This window comes from Bombyx mandarina, chromosome 24 (assembly GCF_030267445.1).
Source record: "Bombyx mandarina strain Sakado chromosome 24, ASM3026744v2".
Classification (NCBI taxonomy): Eukaryota; Metazoa; Arthropoda; class Insecta; order Lepidoptera; family Bombycidae; genus Bombyx; species Bombyx mandarina.
Window position 1 is genome coordinate 5593277 of NC_143230.1, and position 24513 is coordinate 5617789.

General features: G+C 38.3%; 1 protein-coding gene across 4 annotated transcripts in view; it reads left to right on the forward strand.

Annotated features, from left to right (window-relative positions):
- The window catches only part of LOC114246688 (deubiquitinase DESI2), a 37521-nt gene that overhangs the window by 2431 nt on the left and 10577 nt on the right, over nucleotides 1-24513 (forward strand). For 3 of the 4 annotated variants that reach the window (XM_089738228.1, XM_089738230.1, XM_089738229.1), the window contains exons 3-6: nucleotides 16790-16917; nucleotides 21744-21896; nucleotides 23356-23445; nucleotides 24049-24100. In XM_089738228.1, coding sequence (XP_089594354.1) covers nucleotides 16790-16917; nucleotides 21744-21896; nucleotides 23356-23445; nucleotides 24049-24100 — 423 coding nt within the window. Of the gene's footprint in view, nucleotides 1-7193; nucleotides 7577-16789; nucleotides 16918-21743; nucleotides 21897-23355; nucleotides 23446-24048; nucleotides 24101-24513 lie in introns of those variants that run through there. The other variant, XM_089738231.1, reaches the window with a different exon arrangement.

The window sequence follows — 24513 nt, forward strand, 5'->3', positions numbered from 1 at the left end:
GACTGCCGTTTGGCGGGTGGCAGCATTTTTGTTGACACGTTTGTCGTCGTCGTGGCCTAAAGGATAAGACGTCCGGTGCATTCGTATGAAGCGATGCACCGGTGTTCGAATCCCGCAGGCGGGTACCAATCTTTCTAATTAAATACGTACTCAACAAATGTTAACGATTGACTTCCACGGTGAAGGAATAACATCGTGTAATAAAAATCAAACCCGCAAAATTATAATTTGCGTAATTACTGGCGGTAGGACCTCTTGGGAGTCCACACGGGTAGGTACCATCACCCCGCCTATTTCCGCCGTGAAGCAGTAATGCGTTTCGGTTCGAAGGGTGGGGTAGCCGTTGTAACTATACTGTGACTAGGTAGTTCTGCCTTATAGTTTTCGTTTTAATTAAATACAAATAGATTAGTTATTGTAAGAACAATGATTACAAGAAGCAAACATTGTATGTATAGCTCTACCAGTCCACGTAATTCTTTTGTTTCTGATTGCTTTCACGAGAAACTAACGTAAATGATGTTACGTTAATTATGAACGGTATTGTTACAGCTGTAACGCGCAGCCGTAAAATGAAAAATATCGTGTTGATTTTTATTTACGACTAGCGACTCGTCCTCGCTTCGCTTCGGAAACATTAAATTTTATTATTGACTAGCGACCTGCCCTCGCTTCGCTTCGGAAATATTAAAACACACATGAAACCAAAAAAAAAAAAAAATTAAAAAAAGTAGCCTATGTTCATCAGGGACAATGTCGGCATCTAATGGAAAAAGAATTTTTCAAATCGGTCCAGTAGTTTCGGAGCCTATTCGAAACAAACAAACAAACAAATCTTTCCTCTTTATAATATTAGTATAGACTATACCACAAAGATTTGCATTGATTTTGACAGATTGCCGCTCTTTTTACGGCCTCCATATTTGTTAATCTGGCAAGACTGTAGGGTTTTTTTGTGTATTAGACGAATGGTTAGTCCCTTACGGCTCAACTGGTGTTACGTGGTTACCAGAGCCTTATTTACGATATAAATACTACCACATATCTTGAGACATGAGTACTAAGGTCTCAATTTTTAGTTTGGCTATCCCACTTTTCAAACAGTAACGCATTACTGCTTCACGGCGGAAATTAGGCGAGTCGTTTAGTGGGTGGGCCCTAAAATTCCTTGGGCCCGCGGTCTGCTCCCAACACCTTGCAGGTCGTCAAGTCCCACATACCCCGCGCGCATCCTAGGCTCAGGGACCCCGTAGGAGGTTCGGCCCCCAGCCCGAAAAAAAAAAAGGGTTGTAGTACCTAAACTTGCGGACTCCCAAAACGTCCTACCAGCTGTTTTTTTAAATGGACCAGTTAACTCGGGCCGGTGTGCTTGTCGATCTTTGATCTCATTTCGACCCGATCACTACGGAACTTCACAGGATCACTCGCCCGGCCAATCTGATGATTTACTGAAAATTTCCTCGAAATCGGTCCGGCCGTTTCGGAGTCTCTGGGGGATGCCCATAAACTAATCGATTTACACATTTTACGATTACGATTTATACATTTCGATACATAAAATATATTAATATAAAGTTAAATCGATGTTTTATCGTTCAAATAAATCTATCTCCTTATATAATTAACTCAAAGACAAAAATATTATAGCTTTTTTTTTTCTAAATGAGCATGTTACTGGCATATGAATATCACGGGTATTAACAACATACATGCCATTTTCCCACCCTAAGGCATTAGTTCTAATCGGAATTATATTGTATAACGATTCTCCTACATTCTACATGGTGATATGAATAAGCAAGATGGCGATAAACAAAATAACACCCAAGTTTTAAAAAGAAACCAAAGTTCCGAATCTATCTTCCTATCCTTATTAAAATTGTAAGTTAAGCCGCAGCTCTTGACCTTAACCACCACCAACTGTAACCAATTACCATCAGATAGTTCACATGCTAATCTTTTATCAACAAAAAAGAGGAAAAGTACAGTAATCCCCCCCCCATTATAATGCTGTAGTTTGGTTCCGCGTTATGGGAGTATTGTCTTATAAAAGCTTATATGACCCCATATAACGACGCGTTATGTTTAAATATAATACAAATAACCAATGTTTTTACAATTCCAAAACGAGTAACACAAATTTAATAAATTAATTTATGTTAATTTTATATCAACAAAATTGACACAATGTGCAAATATACCCGAAATTAATTATGAACTGTATACATTTTCACAGCATGTATAGTTTTACAGGAATATAACATGTGAAATCCTCGCGTTATATGGGGTAATATTCGTGTTAAACGAGGGAAATCGCGTAATATGAAAATGCGTTATAAGATTATCGTGTAATAAAAGGGAGATCACTATCTTATACCTTTAAACGAGCAATTCTTGTATATATAATATATAATCTGAATCTCGGAAACGGCTCCAACGATTTTCATAAAATTTAGTATACAGGGGATTTCCGGGGCGATAAATCGATCTAGCTACGGTTTATTTTCAGAAAATGTTGTTTTATTCGTGTTTTCAATAATCAACTCTTCCCGACATCTATTGGCGAATAATAATACTATTTTTCTTAATTGAGGGCAACTAACCGCTTTAAAGACACAACAAGATGGCGTTATCAAAAAAAAAAAAAAAAACCTGCAAAGCTCTGTCATCATCTGGTATTATTTCTCCACGATCCTATCGTGTAGAGTAGCGAGTCAAGAGAAAGGTGTTGGTAATTAGCGAGTCTAACGTTCTTGTAGAAAATTAGTTTCCGATACACCTTGAATTAATTATGACAGAACGTTGCGTACGCACCAATATTAAGGATAAGGACACGAAATTAGTTCTACACGTTTCTATCGATCACACATTAAATATGTATCTTCGAAATCGGATGTGTTTTCCGCAATGATGAGTGACGGTACGCGCGATGTTAACCATTTTAGTGCTGAGATCAGCTTTGTAATATTTTGCAGAGATTGCTAGAGGATTATTGAAAAAGAGTACCTTACAAAAAAAAACAAAAGTCAATGCTAAATTCTCAGAAAAATAATTTTAAATTGTTATTTAAAAATGTTAAATCAACTTATTTCTTTTTTTATTTAAGGATTACCAACAGGGCTTACAGTAAGGCATAAAATAACATTGACATGTATAGAGCAATTGATAACTGTAACTCTAATTAGAGGCAATCACAGCATGCATTACATTAATATATCAACAGAGTTTTAGAGTTTTAACAATACTAATAATAATAAAAAAGAAAGACAACAAGGACAGTAATACCCGAACTCAGACCAAGGCTGAGGCTGAGGTTCAACAACAGCTTTTTATAATTTTGTTCCTGAATATTGGAAGGGAATCGCCAAATATGTCAAGGTTTTCAGCTTTTCTGACTAGATTATTATAAAGGTTAGTTAGACGAGGAGCAGGTGAGTGCTTGCCTAGATTGGTTCTGCGTTCGTACAGGTCTATAACTAATACCTATACTCAATCTGCGCAAATAGTCGGCTTACCGACGCTCCGCACTTTACACGCATTAATAGGGTCGATTTATCGACATTATTCCAAATATATAGCAACCGACACGGGAGGCAATCATGCATTTACTGCAGTGTTTTCCATATAGGTTGGGTTTTTTAAAACGGGCTATAAGTATGTATAAACTTTCTTTAATGCGCTTTTATTAGCCTAAATATTTCTATCCATTTATTTATGTAACGGAATCTTTCAACGTAACTTGCATACGGATCACGACCGCTGATCACAATGGAATAATTTGATTAAATTAGCCTAATATCCACCGGGATAAAAAAATAAAACAATCTTAAAACGTATTTTTTATTAGTTTTTAAACTACATTTTTTCCTACCTATGATAGCCTTGAGAGGCTATTCCAGCTTCTCCTTGACGTGTAGGTGAGCTCACGGGGCTCAAACCGGAAGTGTTGCTAACACTGACCCTAGCTAGAGCAGTGCTTCGTAGAATCTACCACCTGATCGGAAACGCGACCCACTGAGAAGATCCGGCGAGATACTCAGTGGACTGTATCTATGGGCTAATTCACTCGTCGAGCCCTTCGTCGCGAGCGACGGGTTCGACGAGGACAGTGACCGGTGCTTGAGGTACCTAAAAGCACCGTATAACGTGTTTAGGGCGACGTCGACTGTTTACCAATTGGTCTACAGGATCGGGTATGACTACAATATTGTTATGTCGACTAACGCCAACTGTTATCAAATAGCAGAAACTGATATCAAACAACTAGTATACATATGTACCCGTGCGGACTCACAAGACGGACTATCACCGGTGGTCTCCTATCCATTGCCTTCCCACGGTAATTATAATAGCATTAATGTCAAGGTTAACTGTGTATACATTGGATACGAAGGAACAGTAGTATCTTAACCGATGTGAAAGTAATTATTTTCGTAAGTTTTATAACACTGTAAGTAAGGTATTATTAAAATAACTCGTTTACACTGATCTGGACTGATTTGAGTATTCTTTAATTTTATTGCTTAGATGGGTGGACGAGCTCACACACAGCCCACCTGGTATTCAGTGGTTACTCCGAGCCTATAGACATCTACAACGTAAATGCGCCACCCACCTTGAGAAATGAGTTCTAAGGTCTCAGTATAGTTACAACGGCTGCCCCGCCCTTCAAACCGAAACGCATTACTGTTTTACGGCAGAAATAAGCAGGGTGGTGGTACCTACCTGCGCGGACTCGCAAGACGTCTTACTACCAGTTTTTAAACCACTGTAAGTAAGTTATTATTTAAATTACTAGTTTGAACTGGTTTATACTTGTGTTCTACTATAGTGATCGATAGGTATGCCCTAAAGCCCCCCAGTGAGTTACCTGAAGCGATAGAATGCATATCGTTTTCAATAAATCGTAACATGATCTTTGAACTAGTGTCTGATGTCGTTCATAAATAATTCACTGGAAACGGGTGCGCTGATTTGTTTACTTCGAATTTTGTGTTGTCGCTTCTAAAAATACTGCGTATGGCGACCTTTGGAACTGTAGAATAGGACGGGAGCCTTGTTTCTTTTTTTATGCTGGCTTACCTATTTGCTGGTAGTTTAGGGGGCTCTCACGGGCTCAACCTGACGGATTTAGCGGTAGGCAGCGGCTTGGCTCTGCCCCTGGCATTGCTGAAGTCCATGGGCAACGGTAACCACTCACCATCAGGTGGGCCGTATGCTCGTCTGCCTACAAGGGCAATAAAAAAAAACACTAGTCCTAACAAGGGCAGTTCTTCTCTAAAGTCGTTGTAGCCTAAAGGATAAGACGTCCGGTGCATTCGTATCTAGCGATGCAACGGAGTTCGAATCCCGCAGGCGGGTACCAATTTTTCTAATGAAATACGTACTTAACAAATTTTCACGGTTGACTTCCACGGTGAAGGAATAACATCGTGTAATAAAAATCAAAGTCGCAAAATTATAATTTGCGTTATTACTGGTTGTAGGACCTCTTGTGAGTCCGCACGGGTAGGTAAAACCGCCCTGCCTATTTCTACCGTGAAGCAGTAATCCGTTTCGGTTTGAAGGGTGGGGCAGCCGTGGTAACTATACTGAAACCTTAGATCTCATATCTCAAGTTGGGTGGCGCATTTACGTTGTACGTGTCTATGGGCTCCAGTTACCACTTAAAACCAGGTGGGCTGTGAGCTCGTCCATCCATCTAAGCAATAAAAAAAATCTACTACTTGATCTGAATCGCGACCCACCAAGAAAATCCGGCGAGAAACTAAATGGGTTGCCAAGCCAGAGGACATTTTCAGACCGCGTTCTTATCTGTTCCCGTGTGACCTGTCGCGTATTATCTAGAAACGTAATCGCGCTGGCTCCTCAATTATTTCTGTGGCTTCCGTTCTTTATCTTGCACCCTCAGACATTCATATATTTTCGTCTCGATCAAATAATTACAATGTACCTATTTTCGTTTGTCGAAAGTCGTACCCCTGTATCTTTAGTCATTCACACGAGCTTAACTCGACTCGACTCAACCTCCAACGCGCGTTTTGGTATGCTTAGTCGTAAAAAATTAACTCCACTCAAACGTCCTTGGAAAAAATTCCTCAAACTGATGACGTCATGGTGATGCAATACCACGGCTCTACCTCATTCGAGTAGAGTTGAGGAATGATGTAATGGTCGACTAAAAAAAACCAAACTCGAGTAAGTTTGGGTGGAATGCTCGAGTGTCATCGGATGAGTTAAGAGTGGAGGAATATTTGACGAAACGTCTAAAGATACGGGCAGTAGACGTAATCAAATGTTCTCTTATATGACTGGTCCATTTTCATATTTTTTCACCTTTTAAACCTTCTCTGGACTTCCACAAATAATTCAAGATCAAAATTAGCCAAATCGGTCCAGCCGTTCTCGAGTTTTAGCCAGAATAACTAACAGCAATTCATTTTTATATATAGATAGAATAAAATAATGTACTATGACTTTGTAGAACACATTATTATTTACAAAAAGTGTCGCGCCAGCATATTATTATGTCTGACTATAGTTTTTTATTATATGTTATAGTTATGCCGCAATAAGTGTTCTTTTATTTTTAAAAATAAAACAACGTGAAAAATATCGTTGAAATTTTTGTTAAAGACCCGAGCGGAGCGGGAGCGGGCTGCTAGTATTAAATAATTAAAATAAAACTGTAAATACTATACGAGTCGTTCACTTTAATTGCGTCCCGGTTGATTCGTTAAACGGTCAATTGTCGGGTCACAGCGGCGGTTTCATCTCAGTATAATGGAACACTCGGTAGGTACATTAAAAGCCACGTCCTTACGGATCCATCAGTGTGCTTAGTGCGAGTTTTTTAACTTTCTCGATAACGTAAAAGTTAGCTTTTTTTTTCCTACCTAAACTGAGAGCCTTAAGAGGCTATATCAGCGTAACCTTAACTAGTAGGTGAGCTCGCCGGGCTCAAACCTGACGAGGTTGCTAACACTAGCCCTAGCAAAAGCAGTGCTTCGCTGAATCTACCACCGGATCGGAATCGCGACCCACTAAAAAGATCCGGCGTGAAACTCAGTGGGCACGGATTCGTCTTTCCCAGGGTCTACTAGATATTCTGACGCCGCGTAGGGCATGACCTGCGTGGCAGTCAACCTGTTAATAATGCTCAAATTGTGCCTCCAATAGTGATGTGCACTCGGACCAATGTTTGACTCATTAGCGAACCTAATTTATCTCGCATGTGAGCGCGGATTATCGTCATCCCAAGAAGCGTGTTTGCATTTGTAAACCTAGCTTTACTTACGCACATGTCAGTTGATTGTCAACAGTCGGTGTTGAATACGGAAGCAGTGTGGTTGTGTCCCGAGTTTGTGTAACAATTGTTTCTTGTTTTTTCTTTATTGTTCCTATATAACAGCCGGTGGCTTCGAAGGGCTATTGTAAATACGCACGGCTTGGTAGGTGAGCTTACACGGCTCATGAAGCACAACCTGTCTTTGTTACGTGAAAAAGTGTTAACTAGATATGTGTTTTCTTCGTGAATATGAGAAAGAAAATTAATGTAACAATAAAACCGAAAAACGTAAGTTTTTTTCGCTTAAAATCCGCCATAGGTTTTTATTGAACTCGCTGACCTATTGGATTCTGTTAAATTTTCAATATTTTTTTTCTGATAACGTCATTTCTGCCGATTGTGAACTTTTGAAGACCAAAAAGTCCTGAATCTGCCTAGACGTTTTCAAGCGATGCGATTATTATCGATAAGCTTTTAATTATTATTTATTAATTACGTAGATAGTGCAGCCCCAAAAATATAATAGGATTAAAGCCTCCAAGAAATTACGAACATATTATTTTGCTATTAAGCAGTGACTTCGTGGCTTTAAAGTCGCATTTAAAGTTGAAATATTTAAAAAAAAACATTATAGACCAAATAATTTTATAACTACCGACAAATCGGTAACGCTTTCTATTATCCTATTTCTATTATCCCATACACATCGATGGATGAAAGGATATTTTGTTTAAGCGACATTCCGCTAAATACGCGACATTTATCTTTGTAATTAAAGGTGCGCTTATTTGGTATTAGTACATATCAACAATTCGATGTTTTTAATTGAACTTCAATTAAGTTTACCCCATTCAAATTGCTGGAGATATTTTTTTGTAATGAGATCTATTTCATAATTTAAACTTTAAATATAGATATTCAAAACATTCTTGTATCTTCTATATATTAATACGTGAAGTAAAAACTTTGTATCCCTTTTTACGAAAATTGCGCGGACGGAGGAGTATGAAATTTTCCACACTTATAGAGAATATAGAGAAGAAGTGCACAACGCTAATATATTTTTTAAATAATGCATAAAAGATACTTTAAATCAATAAAGAAAACATTACACACACTACATACCATGTATTTGACGCACACACGCATGCATACTATTTATTGTCAAACTTTTGTTCTTGACGTCTGTGGTCAAATTGAGATTAAATATTGTTTGTCTTTGTTAATATTTTTTATAATGTAGTCTTGGCGAAATTTGTGATTATAGAAGTATAAAATACAATCATAATAGTGTACAAACTTACAATTCCAATTAATTATAGTCGAATTTCAACTACTGCGGGACCTCTAGTTCTTTATTAATTCAGTACATTTAATTTATGTAGTTGTTACAACTTAGTATCGTAACATCTGTCCTTCAGTAAATGTATTCATTTGCATGTACAAGCAACTCACTTTTGTTTCCTTCTTCTGCGTTTGTTTAAGTCGGTTTTTGCTTAATTTTAAAAGTTGTCTAAGAGCTAGTCTAACGTTACTTGTAAACTGGAATTTCAGTAGGCAGCGGCCTCGCTGTTCCCCTGGTTTGGCTGATGTCCTTGAGCGACGGTAACCACTCACCATCAGATGAGCCCATTAGGTGTGCTTTTTTTTCCTATATAAGCTGATAGCCTTGAGAGGCTATTTCAGCGTAACCTTAACTAGTAGGTGAGCTAACGGGGCTCAAACCTGACGATGTTGCTAACACGAAGCTAACGTTGCTATCTTGAAGATCGCCAGCTGATCAGTGACCGACAGTACGGTTTCCGTCACGGTCGCTCAGCTGGCGATCTTCTTGTATACCTTACTCACAGGTGGGCTGAAGCCTTGGAGAGCAAGGGCGAGGCTCTTGCTGTGAGCCTTGATATCGCGAAGGCCTTCGACAGGGTCTGGCATAGGGCACTTCTATCGAAGCTACCATCTTACGGAATCCCCGAGGGTCTCTGCAAGTGGATCGCTAGCTTTTTGGATGGGCGGAGCATCACGGTCGTTGTAGACGGTGATTGTTCTGATACCATGACCATTAACGTTGGCGTTCCACAAGGTTCGGTGCTCTCCCCCACGCTTTTCATCCTGTATATCAATGACATGCTGTCTATTGATGGCATGCATTGCTATGCGGATGACAGCACGGGGGATGCGCGATATATCGGCCATCAGAGTCTGTCTCGGAGCGTGGTGTAAGAGAGACGATCAAAACTTGTGTCTGAAGTGGAGAACTCTCTGGGGCGAGTCTCCAAATGGGGTGAATTGAATTTGGTTCAATTCAACCCGTTAAAGATACAAATTTGCGCGTTCACTGCGAAGAAGGACCCCTTTGTCATGGCGCCGCAATTCCAAGGAGTATCTCTGTAGCCTTCCGAGAGTATCGGGATACTTGGGGTCGAGATTTCGAGCGATGTCCAGTTTTGGAGTCATTTGGAAGGCAAAGCCAAGTTGGCGTCCAAAATGCTGGGAGTCTTCAACAGAGCGAAGCGGTACTTCACGCCGCCGACAAAGGCTTTTGCTTTATAAAGCACAAGTGCGGCCTCGCGTGGAGTACTGCTCCCATCTCTGGGCCGGGGCTCCCAAATACCAGCTTCTTCCATTTGACTCCATACAGAGGAGGGCCGTTCGGATTGTCGATAGTCCCATTCTCACGGATCGCTTGGAACCTCTAGGTCTGCGGAGGGACATCGGTTCCCTCTGTATTTTGTACCGTATGTTCCATACATTTGTATGCAGTTGGAACAGCGCCCTTAGCGGCAAACGTAGGCAAACGTTCCAACTCCATACAAATTTGAGTTAACTTTTACGCTGTCGAGAACGTTAAAAACTCGCACTAAGCCCATAGATAGCCCGAAAGATCGTTCGCTAATTTAAGCTACCTACAAAAACAGTTTATTAAACGCGAAATAATAATAATAAAAAACAAAATAGAAAATTATATCACGCAGCTCCTAAACTATACTGACTGATTGCGTCACGTATTTTCTAATGTTCTACTAACTAACTATACACGAACACTTCAAAGGTATTCATAATTAGGTATTCAGAATAAATGAATGTGGCCTTTTTTTTTTCATAACAACACTCCAAACGTTTTGCCACCTCATTTGTTTTATCCATTGTCGTAATCTGCGTCGAGCCGAATGCGAACATCGTGTTATCTGTATATCAGCAATTCAGTGGGTGGTTTTCAATTTTGCGTCCCAAAAAAGTAACGATTTCATGAAATTAAACTTTCTCTAATTTTCCATGTACTTTTTTTTTGTATTTAGGCATGTTCAGAATTTAAAAAAATGCTTCATCACAATCAAGTCAATTTGCATTCATTTATTGATAATATTATACAATACAGCCGTACTCGCCCGCTTCGTTGGGCATTTAAAATTAACATTGTTATTTATTTTCATTATTATTAGGGAGTCCAATACTCATATAAATATTAGCCTATCCATTAAGTACGTGTATATTCTAAATGGATACCAAGTTTGAAGTCAATCGGATGCATGGTTCAGTAGTTATAATGGAACATCCGTAAAAACCACTATAGATATTTATACATTAGTTTCTTTTATATTTTTCATTTTACGCATTTGATAACGCCAACACGGATGACAATTTAAATAGGAACTTTCTTAAAAAGCTTAGAAATCGTACTTATTTTGTTTTTAATAATGTTCTAATATCCAGTTAATTTTCCTTTATTATTGTATTATATACTGACTAAATAATATTGCCGAATTTCAACACGCATTACTGGAAAGATAGCAAACAAGTTAGAAATTGAATTTCGAACCAGTTATACGAATGAGAGATTTGGGGTAGTTTTTAATGTACAACTCCTAATGTAACAGTGCTTACGAATATATAGTTATAGGACTACATGCCTGTTGTCATGACAACAAATTTACTGTACTTATAATTACGGTAACATATTAAGGCTATGAGAATTAAATGAAATAACTCGCTTATAGCTCCAAATTTGAAAACAACCCCAGTGTCCTTATTTATTCAGAGACGAAATATTTATTATAGAATACATAAGTATAACATAGATAATATTTGCAAACACACGCATCTAAGTGTTCGAAATTAAAATATATTGTTATCGTTCATAAGAAATTGTGAGTTGGTATGTTATGTTAGGACGTTGTATGTCTATGTATATATGTGTGTTTGATTATGTATTTATATAATATTTTATTATATTTTTTCTCTTTTTCGAAAGGTATGCTATTAATACTGGTGGTAGGACCTCTTGTGAGTCGGCCCGGGTAGGTACCACCACCCTGCCTATTTCTGCCGTGAAGCAGTAATGCATTTCGGTTTTAAGGGTGGGGCAGCCGTTGTGACTGTACTGAGACCTTAGAACTTATATTTCAAGGTGGGTGGTGCATTTACGTTATAGATGTGTATGGGCTCCAGTAACCACTCAACAACTCTCTCTGCTCTGAGCTCGTCCACCCATCAAAGCATTAAAAAATAAAAATCCTTGATGTCACAAAAAAAACCACCCACCAATTTTCTATAGTACCAATTCGAAACTTTTCAGACTAATTTGAAGCCTTTAATGAATTTATCGCAAATATTAAAGCAAAACAAGTTGTACTCGCAGAGAACAAAGGAACGTTGAGCTGTGAATCGCTTTTGAAATCCGAAATGCCACGTTCCCGACGAAGTTTCATCACGGCCGTGGATTGTTCTGGAACATTACCCGAGGACAAACAGGGTCGGAGTAGGAAGCTAATATTTAGGGGGGGGGGAAAATGCTTGCACGAATACAAGTTACACAGTTTTACTTTTTGAATAATAAGGTGCTAGAACGGGGCAGCGCTCACATTATCCCTGTACCTGTGTGTTATAGGGTTTCCAACCTTTGCCATGTTCGAACCCAGGGTACCGCTTTTTTGTCCTACCTACGCTGATAGCCTTGAGAGGCTATATCAGCTTCTCCCTGACGTGTAGATGAGCTCACGGGGCTCAAACCGGGTGTGTTGCTAACACTGGCCTTAGCAAAAGCAGTGCTTCGCAGAATCTACCACCGGATCGCAAACGCGACCCCCTGAGAAGATCCGGCGAAAAACACAGTGGGCTGTGTCTATGGGTTAATTCACTCGTCGAGCCCTTCGTCGCAAGCGACGGCTTCGACGAGGACGGTGACCGGTGGGTACCGCACTGGCTATCGTCCACTACTCGGACCCCCGCCATCGGACGCGGACCTATCCGGATCCGGCTTGCACGATTTTAAAAGCGGTCCCAGTACTGGTGACCATACTGCATAAACCATTTAATACAGTTTTAAACCTAATACTCACAAGCGACTTAACGTTAAGCCGAAGCGCTACCGCGAAAGGCTTAAATGTCATTGACATTTTACACCGATAAGGAAGATTCCATGGACTTGCGCGCTATTCATTGTGTTTGTATGAAAATGAAATTGCTCACCGTGAACATTTTCTTTAGAGATGTCGTTCACATTTACGCTACCATACAAAGTATACGGCTCTCAATGCGGTTACTTAAGTCGTCAATAACAATCGAACCATTGCCAAAAATCTGTCAAGAGTATAAGGCTCCCCGCACACTAAGCAGCCTGGCTGCGGCAACCGAAATATTTGAGCAGCCCGTTATAGAAGTCAATCGACGCCCACTTATGATCGTTTCGTCGAGCGATTTGGACTTCATCTTGTAAAAAACGCAAAGAAAATAAAAGACACTGGATTCATCCTCTTTATTTAGAACGGCACTACTCTGTAACTATTTTAAAGGTTTTCATACAAACCCAGACCGGTTTTTTTTAATACAAGAGATTGTACAAGCATACTGTGTCATATAACTAACACTAGATGATGATCGTTTTTTTTTTTTTTTGATAACGCCATCTTGTCTTTAAAGCGGTTAGTTGCCCTCAATTAAGAAAAATAGTACTATTATTCGCCAATAGATGTCGGGAAGGGTTGGTAATTGAAAACATGAATAAAACAACATTTTCTGAAAATAAATCGTAGCTAGATCGATTTATCGCCCCCGAAATCCCCTGTATACAAAATTTTATGAAAATCGTTGGAGCCGTTTCCGAGATTCAGATTATATAGGTATATAAGAATTGCTCGTTTAAAGGTATAAGATTTAGCAAAACGAACACGCATTGGCTGCTACAGCAAGTGCGCGGGGACTGACAGCAGCCACATAAATTCACCAACACTCGCTCTGTCTGCCGTGCGACAGCCGCGTTGTATTGACTGCCGCAGCCAAGAGTTCTGGGCTGCTTATGTGCGGGGACTCCCATACAACGCCATATATTGGTCTGGCTGCGGCAACCAGGCTGCCTAGTGCGCGGGGAGTCTTATACTTCACTACATAATCGATATATACAAAAGAGAATGTATGTATGTAGATATGTTCACATGTAGTTAATACGAAATATAGTGACGTATACTGTTGAGCTCACGGGCTCAGCGTGAGAGAATTTGCTAACACTAGCCCTAGCAAGGACAGTACTTCGCTGAATCTACCACCGGATCGAAAACGCCACCCACTGAGAATTTGCGTCGAGAAACTCAGTGGGCTGTGCCTACGGATTAGTTCGCTCGTCGAACTCGACGAAGATGGTGATAGATCTTAAAATAAATGCCTACATAAGATAAGATAAGTTCAAACAATTCTTCAAAACACGGATCAAGCTGAGTAACAGTAATTTCAGATAACACGTTTTATTTTTGGATTTTTGATTAATAATTTGGTGTCATTCGAATCTTATCATTTATCAATGAATTGTCGTGATCATAACGTTTTAATTACATCGTTATCTTAATCACGGATATAGCTTTCAATGTCAATACGTAAATGTTAGTGCCATGTTCTACAAGAAAGACTATTATATTGTTTTCTTGTTCTTTACGATAAGAGTTAAATTGAACACCAACAAAACACACACATTCAGACATCCACTCACACATATACAAATATCAGGATATTACGATAACTGACTTCATACTTGTTAGGCATTTAGAATATACTAGAGGTCCCGCAGTAGTCGAAATTCGACTATAATTAATTGGAATTGTAACTTTGTACACTATTAAGATTGTATTTTCAACGCCAAGACTACACTATAGAAAAATATTAATAAAGACAAACAATATTTAATCTATTCTCAATTTGACCATAGATGTCAAGAACAAAAGTTTGACAATAAATAAATATTATGCATGCGTGTATGTGTCAAATACATGGTAGTGTGTATAATGTTTTCTTTATTGATTTAATGTATCTTTTATGCATTATTTAAAAAAAATATTAGCATTGTGCACTTCTTCTCTATATTCTCTATAAGTGTGGAAAATTTCATACTCCTTCACGCAATTTTCGTAAAAAGGGATACAAAGTTTTTGCTTCACGTATTAAATATATAAATTATCGTACTTACAAGCCGCTTCAGGTAAATTTTAAATAACTGTAATTTTAAAACAAACGACGACAAACATAATGTTATGAAAACTTCTCTAGATTTTTTTATTAGGAGTCCAAACGTTTTTTTTTTTTGGCTAAATTTAAGTGTTGCCAGATCTACGATTTAAAAAAAAACAATTCTGTTTTCCCTCCAAAATAGAAGAATGACTTTAATGACGTTACTATGTATGTAATTTTCTCAATTTTCTTAAATGATATTTCTATCCCATTAAGCAAGATAAACTAAAATATGAGTACCTTGTTCAAATTAAAAACTTACGTTCTTTATCTTTTGATCTTGATGAGATGTATTTCTGTATACTAGCTTTTTTTTTAAGGTATTTTATGACCTACCAGGTTATACTACGACCTTTAAGTCATGTCTTATTTTAATTTATATTCTTACTTTTACAAAAAATGATAATATGAAGTGAAATGAAGATGGTTAATTTGAGACATTAATCATCTGGGATGAAATGAAATGAGATGAGATGATATGGGATGACATATAATTACAGTAAAACGGTGGTCATTTACTGAGATTTTTTTAGTGGACTTTTTGGATGATCCCGAGAAGTTACGTTCAGCGGTTTTGTTTCATTTTCCCACATTTGTGCACTTTCACAGATATTAAACAGTTAATAAACCACCGTTATTACACATTTAAACCTGAAGAAACACTAAATAGACAAAATAAAACAATACACACAACTTCACTCCTGGCGCTCCCGCCAAAAAGTCTACCACAGATTAAATAGTTTTACAAAGTTAATTTGCATTATAGTATTTGTCAAGTGCTGCTGTCGGCAATAAAAAAAAAATGCTTTTGGTGTGTAGATAAATAATATAGTATTTATATAATTGATGTATTAAAATACTTTACTTATCTGATGCATCGATGCTAAAAATTATAAAAAAAAGGTGAATGAAATTGAAAATTCTATAGCAAAGTTTTACCTCTTAATGTAAATTTGAATTTATTTCCACCCGTGTATAAAGAATGTGTCAATTTATTTTAATAGAGATGTACATAAAATCAGTTTCCAAAAAAATATTAATATTAAAAAATAGCAATCTTTAACATTTATCGTCATTCCTATTGTCTATTTTTCAAGGTGAATTAACGTTTATATATAAACACACACCTTCTTAAACTTATATGTTGAGGGGTGAAAGACTTTTTGGGTTAAGCGATATTTTTGCAACATTACAGGAGCGCTATTTAAAGTTTGAAATTTGGAAAAAAATAAGATAACAAAAAAACTTCTTTGACGACGCAAGTCCGGCGTCCCGAGGGGGAGGGTGATGGGAGAGATGTGCTCCGCACTAAACACTTCACTTTCCCCCCTTTGCCTTTTCATGAGTTCTGTCTCATGTGAGGTTTGGACGTTGGTTGTTGAGCGACAGGAGGTTTTAGTCGGTTCGACTCCGACATGCTCCGCCCGCCGTCCCCAGTGGAGGGCGGAAGTCCGGCGATTTCCTCCTGACCCAAAAAAAAAAAAAAGATATTTGAATAGGTTAAAAATAGTTGAAGTTCAATTAAAAACGTCGAATTATTGATATGTACTAATACCAAATAAAACGGACCTATAATTACAAAGATAAATGTCGCGTATTAAGCGGAATGTCGCTTGAACCATATACCCTTTCACCTCTTGATATGTTACACAATAATTCAGTAATGATTTTTTTTTTTTTTTTTGTGAATGTTATTATTGATTTTTTTTTGGCTTTGTTTTATTTATTGCTTAGATGGGTGGACGAGCTCACAGTCAACCTGGCGTTAAGTGGTTACTGGAGCCCATAGACATCTACAACGTAAATGCGCCACCCACCTTGAGATATAAGTTCTAAGGTCTCAAGTATAGTTACAACGGCTGCCCCGCCCTTCAAACCGAAACGCATTACCGCTTCACGGCAGAAATAGGCAAGGTACCTACCTACCTACCCGTGCGGACTCACAAGAGGTCCTACCACCAGTAATAAACCTGTAATTGGCTAAACTGTTGTGTTTTATTATTTTATTAGTCGTGCGGTATTTGCGCCATGTTCCCGTCTTGCATGTCGCTGCTATCGCGCCGTTCAGACTCCCAGCACCCTCGGCCCGGACAGGCGACCGTGGTCCTCAACGTTTACGATATGTATTGGACGAATTGGTGAGTGAAAATGTTTGATGTGAATAAAATTTCATCGTAATCCTTCCTACTTAGTCAAGACGATGAAACTAAGACTTTATTGTTTTTTTTTAAGACGCTTTTATTAGCTTCAGACTTATGTATGTATGTTTGTAACAGAATCTTTGAACATGATTTTGACCTGAAAATGTCGGATTAACTCGAAATTTGGTATACTTATTAAGGACCGATGACAATTCAATATAAAAAAATAAAAAATAGCTTAAAAAAACTGAAAAAAGTACGCTTTTATAGAAAATCCAACTATAAAATAGAAAATGAATTTTAATAAATTTGAATTAAAAATATTGTAAGAAAAAAATATTTTATTGTATAAAAAGCGTAGGGTGCATGGTTACAAATATTTTATCAACAGATATGAGTAGAAGGGTTATTCTGATAATATCCAGAAAAGCAAAAGCGTATTTTTTTTGTTTTTTTTAAACTAATATATATTTCTTATATAAAAACCTGACTCGGATTTTCGTGAGCATATATTCAGATGATATATTATAGTAGAATCGATGATGCTGTTCCCCATTTGACACGCAACGAAACATGATTTCGTAAATCGATTTTGTAAATCCGGAATGTGAATCATTCATTATCATCATCATCATGAAAGAAGGGAAAGGAAGCTTAAAAAAAAACACATGCGCTTTTATTGTAGGAAAGGAATACGCGTTTGACTTTATACATATAAGCAAATATATATACCGACCTCCAAATACTAGTTTAAATTCACTATAGCAGAAAAAACAGGCTTAGATTTCAACTAAAACTGCGCTTGACCGAGATGGCCTCGTGTCTGGGTCGTTAAGGTCTAATGACCCAGTGACGTAGTGGTCGAGAAGTCAACGGTACCTTTTGAGCAGACATCTCAAAATAAACCTTGTAGTGCCCAAAGGCCCTTCAATCAAGGCCCTTGCGTGTTATTCTTCCCTACCTATTCGCTGGTAGCCTTAAAGGTTATGCCCATATGGGAAAAGTGGCAGGACCTCTTGTGAGTCCGCACGGGTAAGTACCACCGGCCCGCCTATTCCTACCGTGAAGCAGTAATGCGCTTCGGTTTGAAGGGTAAGGCAGCCGTTGTAACTGTACTGAGACCTTAGATCTTATATCTCAAGGTGTGTGGCGCATTTACGTTGTAGATGTCTATGGGCTCCAGTAACCACTTAATACCAGGTGTTCTGTGAGCTCGTCCACACATCTAAGCAATAAAAAATAATAATAAATAAACTCACGGACTCAACCTGAGAGAATTTGCTAACAGTAGCTACTTAAAGAGCAGTGCTTCGCAGAATGTACCATCGGATCGGAATCGCAACCCACCGAGAAGATCGGGCTAGTAACTCCGTGAGCTTTGCGTGTTACAACAGAATTTCGATACCAAAGTTAATTAGGTTAAGGCAATGTTATTAATTAGCTTTGATTTAAGATTCGTTAACTATAGTTCAAACAAGAACAGTTCAAAAGATTAGTTAGGTTTTTGTTCTGACCTTCTTCCAGTTTATCGCTTTGGAAGAAACATACAAGATTAAAATAAGTTTATTTTTGGTGATAGGGCGGTACGTGATGGTTTTTCTGTCGCAAAATCACTATACAAATTTGTAAATTTTGTACTTTTGCTTTTTGTTTCACGGTGCACTTATTGAACAAGTTATTCGTGAATGCTTGTGGTACGTACAGAACAAAAAAAAAATATATATATATTATATAGATAATAACTTGTCCCGAGATTGATTTAGGATATAAATAAGAGTTTGGTTGTGTGGATGAAGTGGACTTTTAAAGTCTTTAAGATCCTACAACCAAATTTACCTGATAGCAAAATGATATTTATTAGGTTAAGAATTATTGACACCATATACAAAAGCCATTAGGTATTTTATTGGAATAGCCGCGCCCGTCTGATAAGCGATAACTATGGCTGGTTGGTAGAGACGCAATAAGGACGCTAACTCGAGAACTGAAGAAAAGTCACCGCAGCTCATTAAAAAGAACACTTTTGAAAGATGTGAATCGATTCTAAGCACACCTATTATTTTGAGCCTGCCTGTTGGTCGATTCGCTACAAGAAAGCTGGTAGTTTTAGTTGTCGTTGATGGTGGTTGTAAGGTCACCAGTGCCGGGCGGCACAATAACGAGTCCGTAATTGGATGGACAGTTTATTTCCAATCACAGACGATATAACAATATTAGGAAGGAGAAATTACGGAGTACAGAAGGCACAGATAAAGCGGTAGCAAGTTCAAACACAATAATACAAAATAGGTGAAAGCAATAAATCGTAACGAAGCAAAAGAGTACGCGTAAGTCGAGGAGTGACACAGTCTTAGCGTAGCGTTGATCAAACCCGATGCGCGCTCGCAAGTCGAAATCTGACTTGCGAGCGCGCATCCCGTATTATCTTTTCTGTTCTACGCCTTTTATAATTTTTGCTTTTTGTTTCGTGTACTGCTTGTGTTGCTTGGACTATCTATTTCTTGTGTACTTTCTCCTTCTTTGTATATTTTGTGTTCGTCTTAAATAAAAACTTTCGTTGTGCCCTTTTGTGTATGAAAAGACATTATAATTCAACCCAAGACGACTAAAGTAGTCGCATACAATCGGTTCCGATGGCTTAAATCGGCCAAACCGTTACCAAATGAGCAAGTCAAATTGTCAAATGAATACCCGGTTTAACTGTTTTAGGTAACTGAAAATTCCACAAAAACCTTAAATTTAACCGCCACATAAAACTATAAATTTACATAACTTTGAAGACTCAATATCGTAGCTATAACCCTGTGACAAAGAGGATCATACAACCTTATGCTATTCAAGTTTGTGTACAAGCACGCAGTGTTGAACTGATAAGACGTGCACATTAAATTGATAGGACCATGATATCATTCCAGCCACGCCAACCAAACGATTCATCTGTGGGAGTGGCCCCCTATTTCAAAAAAATCATATTACTACACTAGAGATATTATTCAGAGAAGTACCATCTAAAAGCTCTCGATATCCCGACTGGGCAGTTTTACGACGGACATGTAATACTTAATAATACTTTTATGAGTAGCTTTCATGATATTAATAAATCTCTACCGGGGTTCTTTTGTCAATATGTCATATGCTTGTTGCCTTTTACATTATCTTGTATAGTATGCAACGTCCTTAGATTTTCGCAGTCTTTTATTAAATAACACAATGAAATGCTTTAAGATAGTAAATTTATGAAGGATCTCGATCAGAATCTTCATCTTCTTGGATCCTCCTCGCATTGTCTTTCTCGTAGAAATGAGGAAAACGACTCTCGGTAGTGATAATTCCCCTCCTAATAATTGATTCTGCTTCTCCATATGTTTTCGTTCTTGCTTCATGGAGAGCATCATGCAACTTTGTGTCGAGAATTGAGCGAATTTGGTCAGACCATCTATTTGGGTCTTTTGGTTTCCGCCCGGCGAAATAAAAAAAGGATAATTACTGATGGATGGTATACCGGCTAATTATTCCGTGAATCAGCCATGCGTTCCTGTTTTGATCCGGTTGATATTTTATATATGTAACTTGTTTTACGACATCATGTCTCAAAGTGGGCTAAGATTGTCGCGTTGAGATTTTCTATCTAATCTTTTTTTTGTCTATCGACCCCTGTAATTGGACAATAGGTAGCTATTGTAAGCTCAACTTAGGGCAATAGCAATATCGTTATATCACGTTTCAAGAAAAATACAAACTAAAGCCCTGCTCTTCAGAGCTGACTCTCAGTGTTAATAGGTTTGCTATATCTGAAATATGAAGCATTTATTACTATAACGCTCCTGTGAGCGAAAGAAGACTCTGGTGCAAAGGGTTAAGACTACTTTTCGAGAAATTTCAATTCACGTTAGGTATCAATTTTTATAACCTTTTTATAATACATGAAATAAGTCTACCTGAATGCCTTAGGCACTACAGCCTAATACTGACGAGCTAGCAGCTTTGCGCACGTGCCAGAATTCTTGGAATAACTATAAACATCCATGTGTTTATTACTCGGACTTTCAACTCGCAATCAAGTCACATGTTTGATCCGCAATCTCTCGAGTTGAGTGTGTCAAAAGAACGCATCTGCTATATCACGTTCTGGTATTCCAGTGGCCAGTGGTACAAACGAGGTCAGACGAAAATATTGGAACTGCTCAATTTTATATCTCATGGTGTTTTTGTCTCTATGGTACTTATCGGCTGGCAATAGCTTCCACGCGCTCGGTGCAAAAAGGTTCGCCTTAAACACGAAACTACTGGTGGGTTACGGCGTCTTATGAGCCCGCACGGGTAGGCACCTTCTTGCCTATTTCTTCCGCAAAGCAGTGCGTTTGGGTTTAAAGGGTGGGGTAGACGTTTAAAAGTCAGACTAAACTCGCGGCTCAAGGCGGCATTTACGATTCCGTCACCGCTCCAATAACCATGCTAAGTCCACAATTAAAAATGAAAAGTCACAGCTTTAGTGTTACTGTGGTAACATAGTGCCAATAAAGCTTTTATTATTCATAAATCAACTTTTTTTTTTATTGCTTAGATGAGTGGACGAGCTCACAGCCCACCTAGTGTTAAGCGGTTACTGGAGCCTACAGACATTTACAACGTAAATGCGCCACCCACCTTGAGATATAAGTTCTAAGGTCTCAAATATAGTTACAACGGATGCCTTCAAACCGAAACGCATTACTGCTCCACGGCATAAATAGGCGGGGTGGTGGTACCTAACCGCGCGGACTCACAAGAGGTCCTACCACCAGTACCAGTACTAATAATACTATACTGGAATTCGTGGTTAGGTACACTGCGGGCGCGGGTCTGGGTGTGTTCCACAGCGGTGTTCAAGTTCACGGATCGGAATGGGCGTACGGGGGTCATCCGTACGCCTTCACCGGGGTCTTCGAGATATCGCCGCGAGACGAACGGGAACTAGGGGAGCAGTTTCGATTCAGGTACGTCATCGGTAATTGACATGTCCAAATGACTGTCCATTTCAGAATCCTCCTAAATTTAACTTTTTTGTTTTAGCCTTAACTTTTTTATAGATGAACCGATTCCGTTGATTCTTGTTTACCTATTTGGTTCTCATGAGGTTCTATTTTACATTGAACAAGATACGACCAGTAGTTTCGAGTTATCCTTAATTAAGCATGATTATTGTCTTTGAGCAAATTGAGGTTATAGGCCTATTGTCTAGCTGTGGATTGATAAATAGATAAATCAAATTGATGGTATTCTCATTTAATTTTGTTAAATTCAGTTTTTTTCCCTACCTATGCTGATAGCCTTGAGAGGCTATTTCATCTTCACCCTGGCATGTAGGTAAGAAGCTCTCGAGGCACAAACTGGAGTGTTACTAACACTTGCCCTAGCGAGAGCAGTACTTCGCAGAATCTACCAGCGGATCGGTAACGCGACCCACTGAGAAGATCCGGCGAGAAACTCAGTGGGCTGTGTCTATGGGTTCATTTTTCTATTGTAACTGGCGCGACCCGGTCTCGTAATAACAAAGAATGTGTAGTGGTTGTTTGATTATATGATGATGACCGAACACCTTATATGTTGCTTTTCAAGTTAGAGCCCCGTGGGCTCATCTATTCGTTCGTCTATGCTGGTATAGGCCGCGCCAATAAAGAAACGAATCTAAAATGGCGGCGACGATCATGCGCTCTCACTCTAAACTATTGCTGTCTTTATCGCACATGACGCGTACTGCACGCAGAAAAATTATCAGTTCTTACTTTGTTGAGTTCGAGTTTTTTCACTTTCGAGTTGTGCGACTTTGATGACTGGCAGCAAAAGTGTCTACGCAAGTTGCATCCCAGATGAGACACCTCCCCCTCTGCCAGGGCATAAAGTAAAGTACATTATCATTTGTTTTTTGAAGTTATACTTCTTTAGGCGCGTTATGAAAAATTGATGAGTGTGAAATTTTACGATGCGCGCGCACCGTGACACAAAATTAACAGAATGAAGTTGCCCACTAAATCGTTCATTACAATACGACCGACGTAACTTGGCGAGTCTGAATATAGCCACAGGTGAACTTTCGCGCATGTACACTCGTTAAAAAAAGTGTTATTAGCATTCATTTTTTAGTAATATAAATGACAAAATTATTATTTAATATTTAATTCATACTAAATATTATTAAATTATTAACGTTAAATATTTATTATTAATTATTTAATATTAAAAAAAAAAAAAAAAATTGAATAAAAATAAACGCACCCTTTTTTATTTTTTTTATAATAAACAACTTTATTTTACTATCTGTACTATTTACTATTTGTTGACCTTACCATCTGTCAGTGCAGGTACATAGACGCCATTTTCGATTCGTTTCTTTTTTGGCGCGGCTTATATAGCCGTCTAAGAGTAGGGTAGGAAAAAAAAAAGTTTATGTTACAGGCAGAGTGTACATATAGGATATACAGATTTCAGCGAGGAGGAAGTAAGAAGATTAGTCGCAGAACTAGGGAAGCAATTCAGAGGTGACAGGTAATAATGTTTTTTTTTATAATAATAAAATTATTTTCTTATATGTATTCTAAGTCGTAAAAAAAGTTCTTAGTGCTTACGATCGAGAAAGCTGTAAAGCAATTTTCTTGTAACCTATATTTTACGGATGATTCTAATAAATAAATAAATTGATAACAATTCTTTTTTTTTTTATTGCCCTCGTAGGCAGACGAGCATACAGCAGTAAGTGGTTACCGTCGCCCGTGGACTTCAGGAATGCCAGGGGCAGAACCAAGCCGCTGCCTACCGCTTAATTCACAAACATAAAAAAGATTTTTTTTAAAATTATGCACGTGAAAGAAGTGAAACTTCTGTTGCGGTGTGTAGTATTGTGGTTTTCTTCATTTTCATCGTTAAATCAAATTTCTCTTGTAATAGGGAATGCTGTAAGAGAGATGACCTAGCTCGCTTTGTTCATTCCCTTTCTACGGTCGAGTGGTTTGCGATACGCACTGTCCAAGTACTTGTTAATAATGTTTTTTTTTTTTCAAAATCCTCTTTGCAATTTCTGCGAAATGTGTGATATTAAGTTCAGCACTTGAAGGTTTAAGCTACGACAACTTATTATATCGATTGTTACAGATACCATTTAATGAACAATAACTGCAATCATTTCACTTCAGCCTTTTGTATGGTGAGTTTTGGTCCGTTTTTAATATTATTATGCTTTTATTAGCTTCAGATGTATGTATGTATGTTTGTAACGGAATCTTTGAACATGATTTTGAACCCCCTCAAAACTACTACACGTACATACATGAGCATACGGATCACCGTATAACTTTTGAATCTAAGAACGTTAATAATACCAGGGGCACACATCGGAGGCTATTGCATAGGACCCCTTTTAGGCCTTGTTGGATCTGTTATAGAACCCAGGATACCCCGGAGAAAAGATCATTCTAAAGCCGAATGGTACGGAGCAAAAAACTCTGACAATGCACTATAGATGAGCATATCGGTTGGAAGGTGTGACGTGGATGAATTGGGCTCCGATGACTGTTTTTTTTTATTGCTTAGATGTGTGGACGAGCTCACAGCCCACCT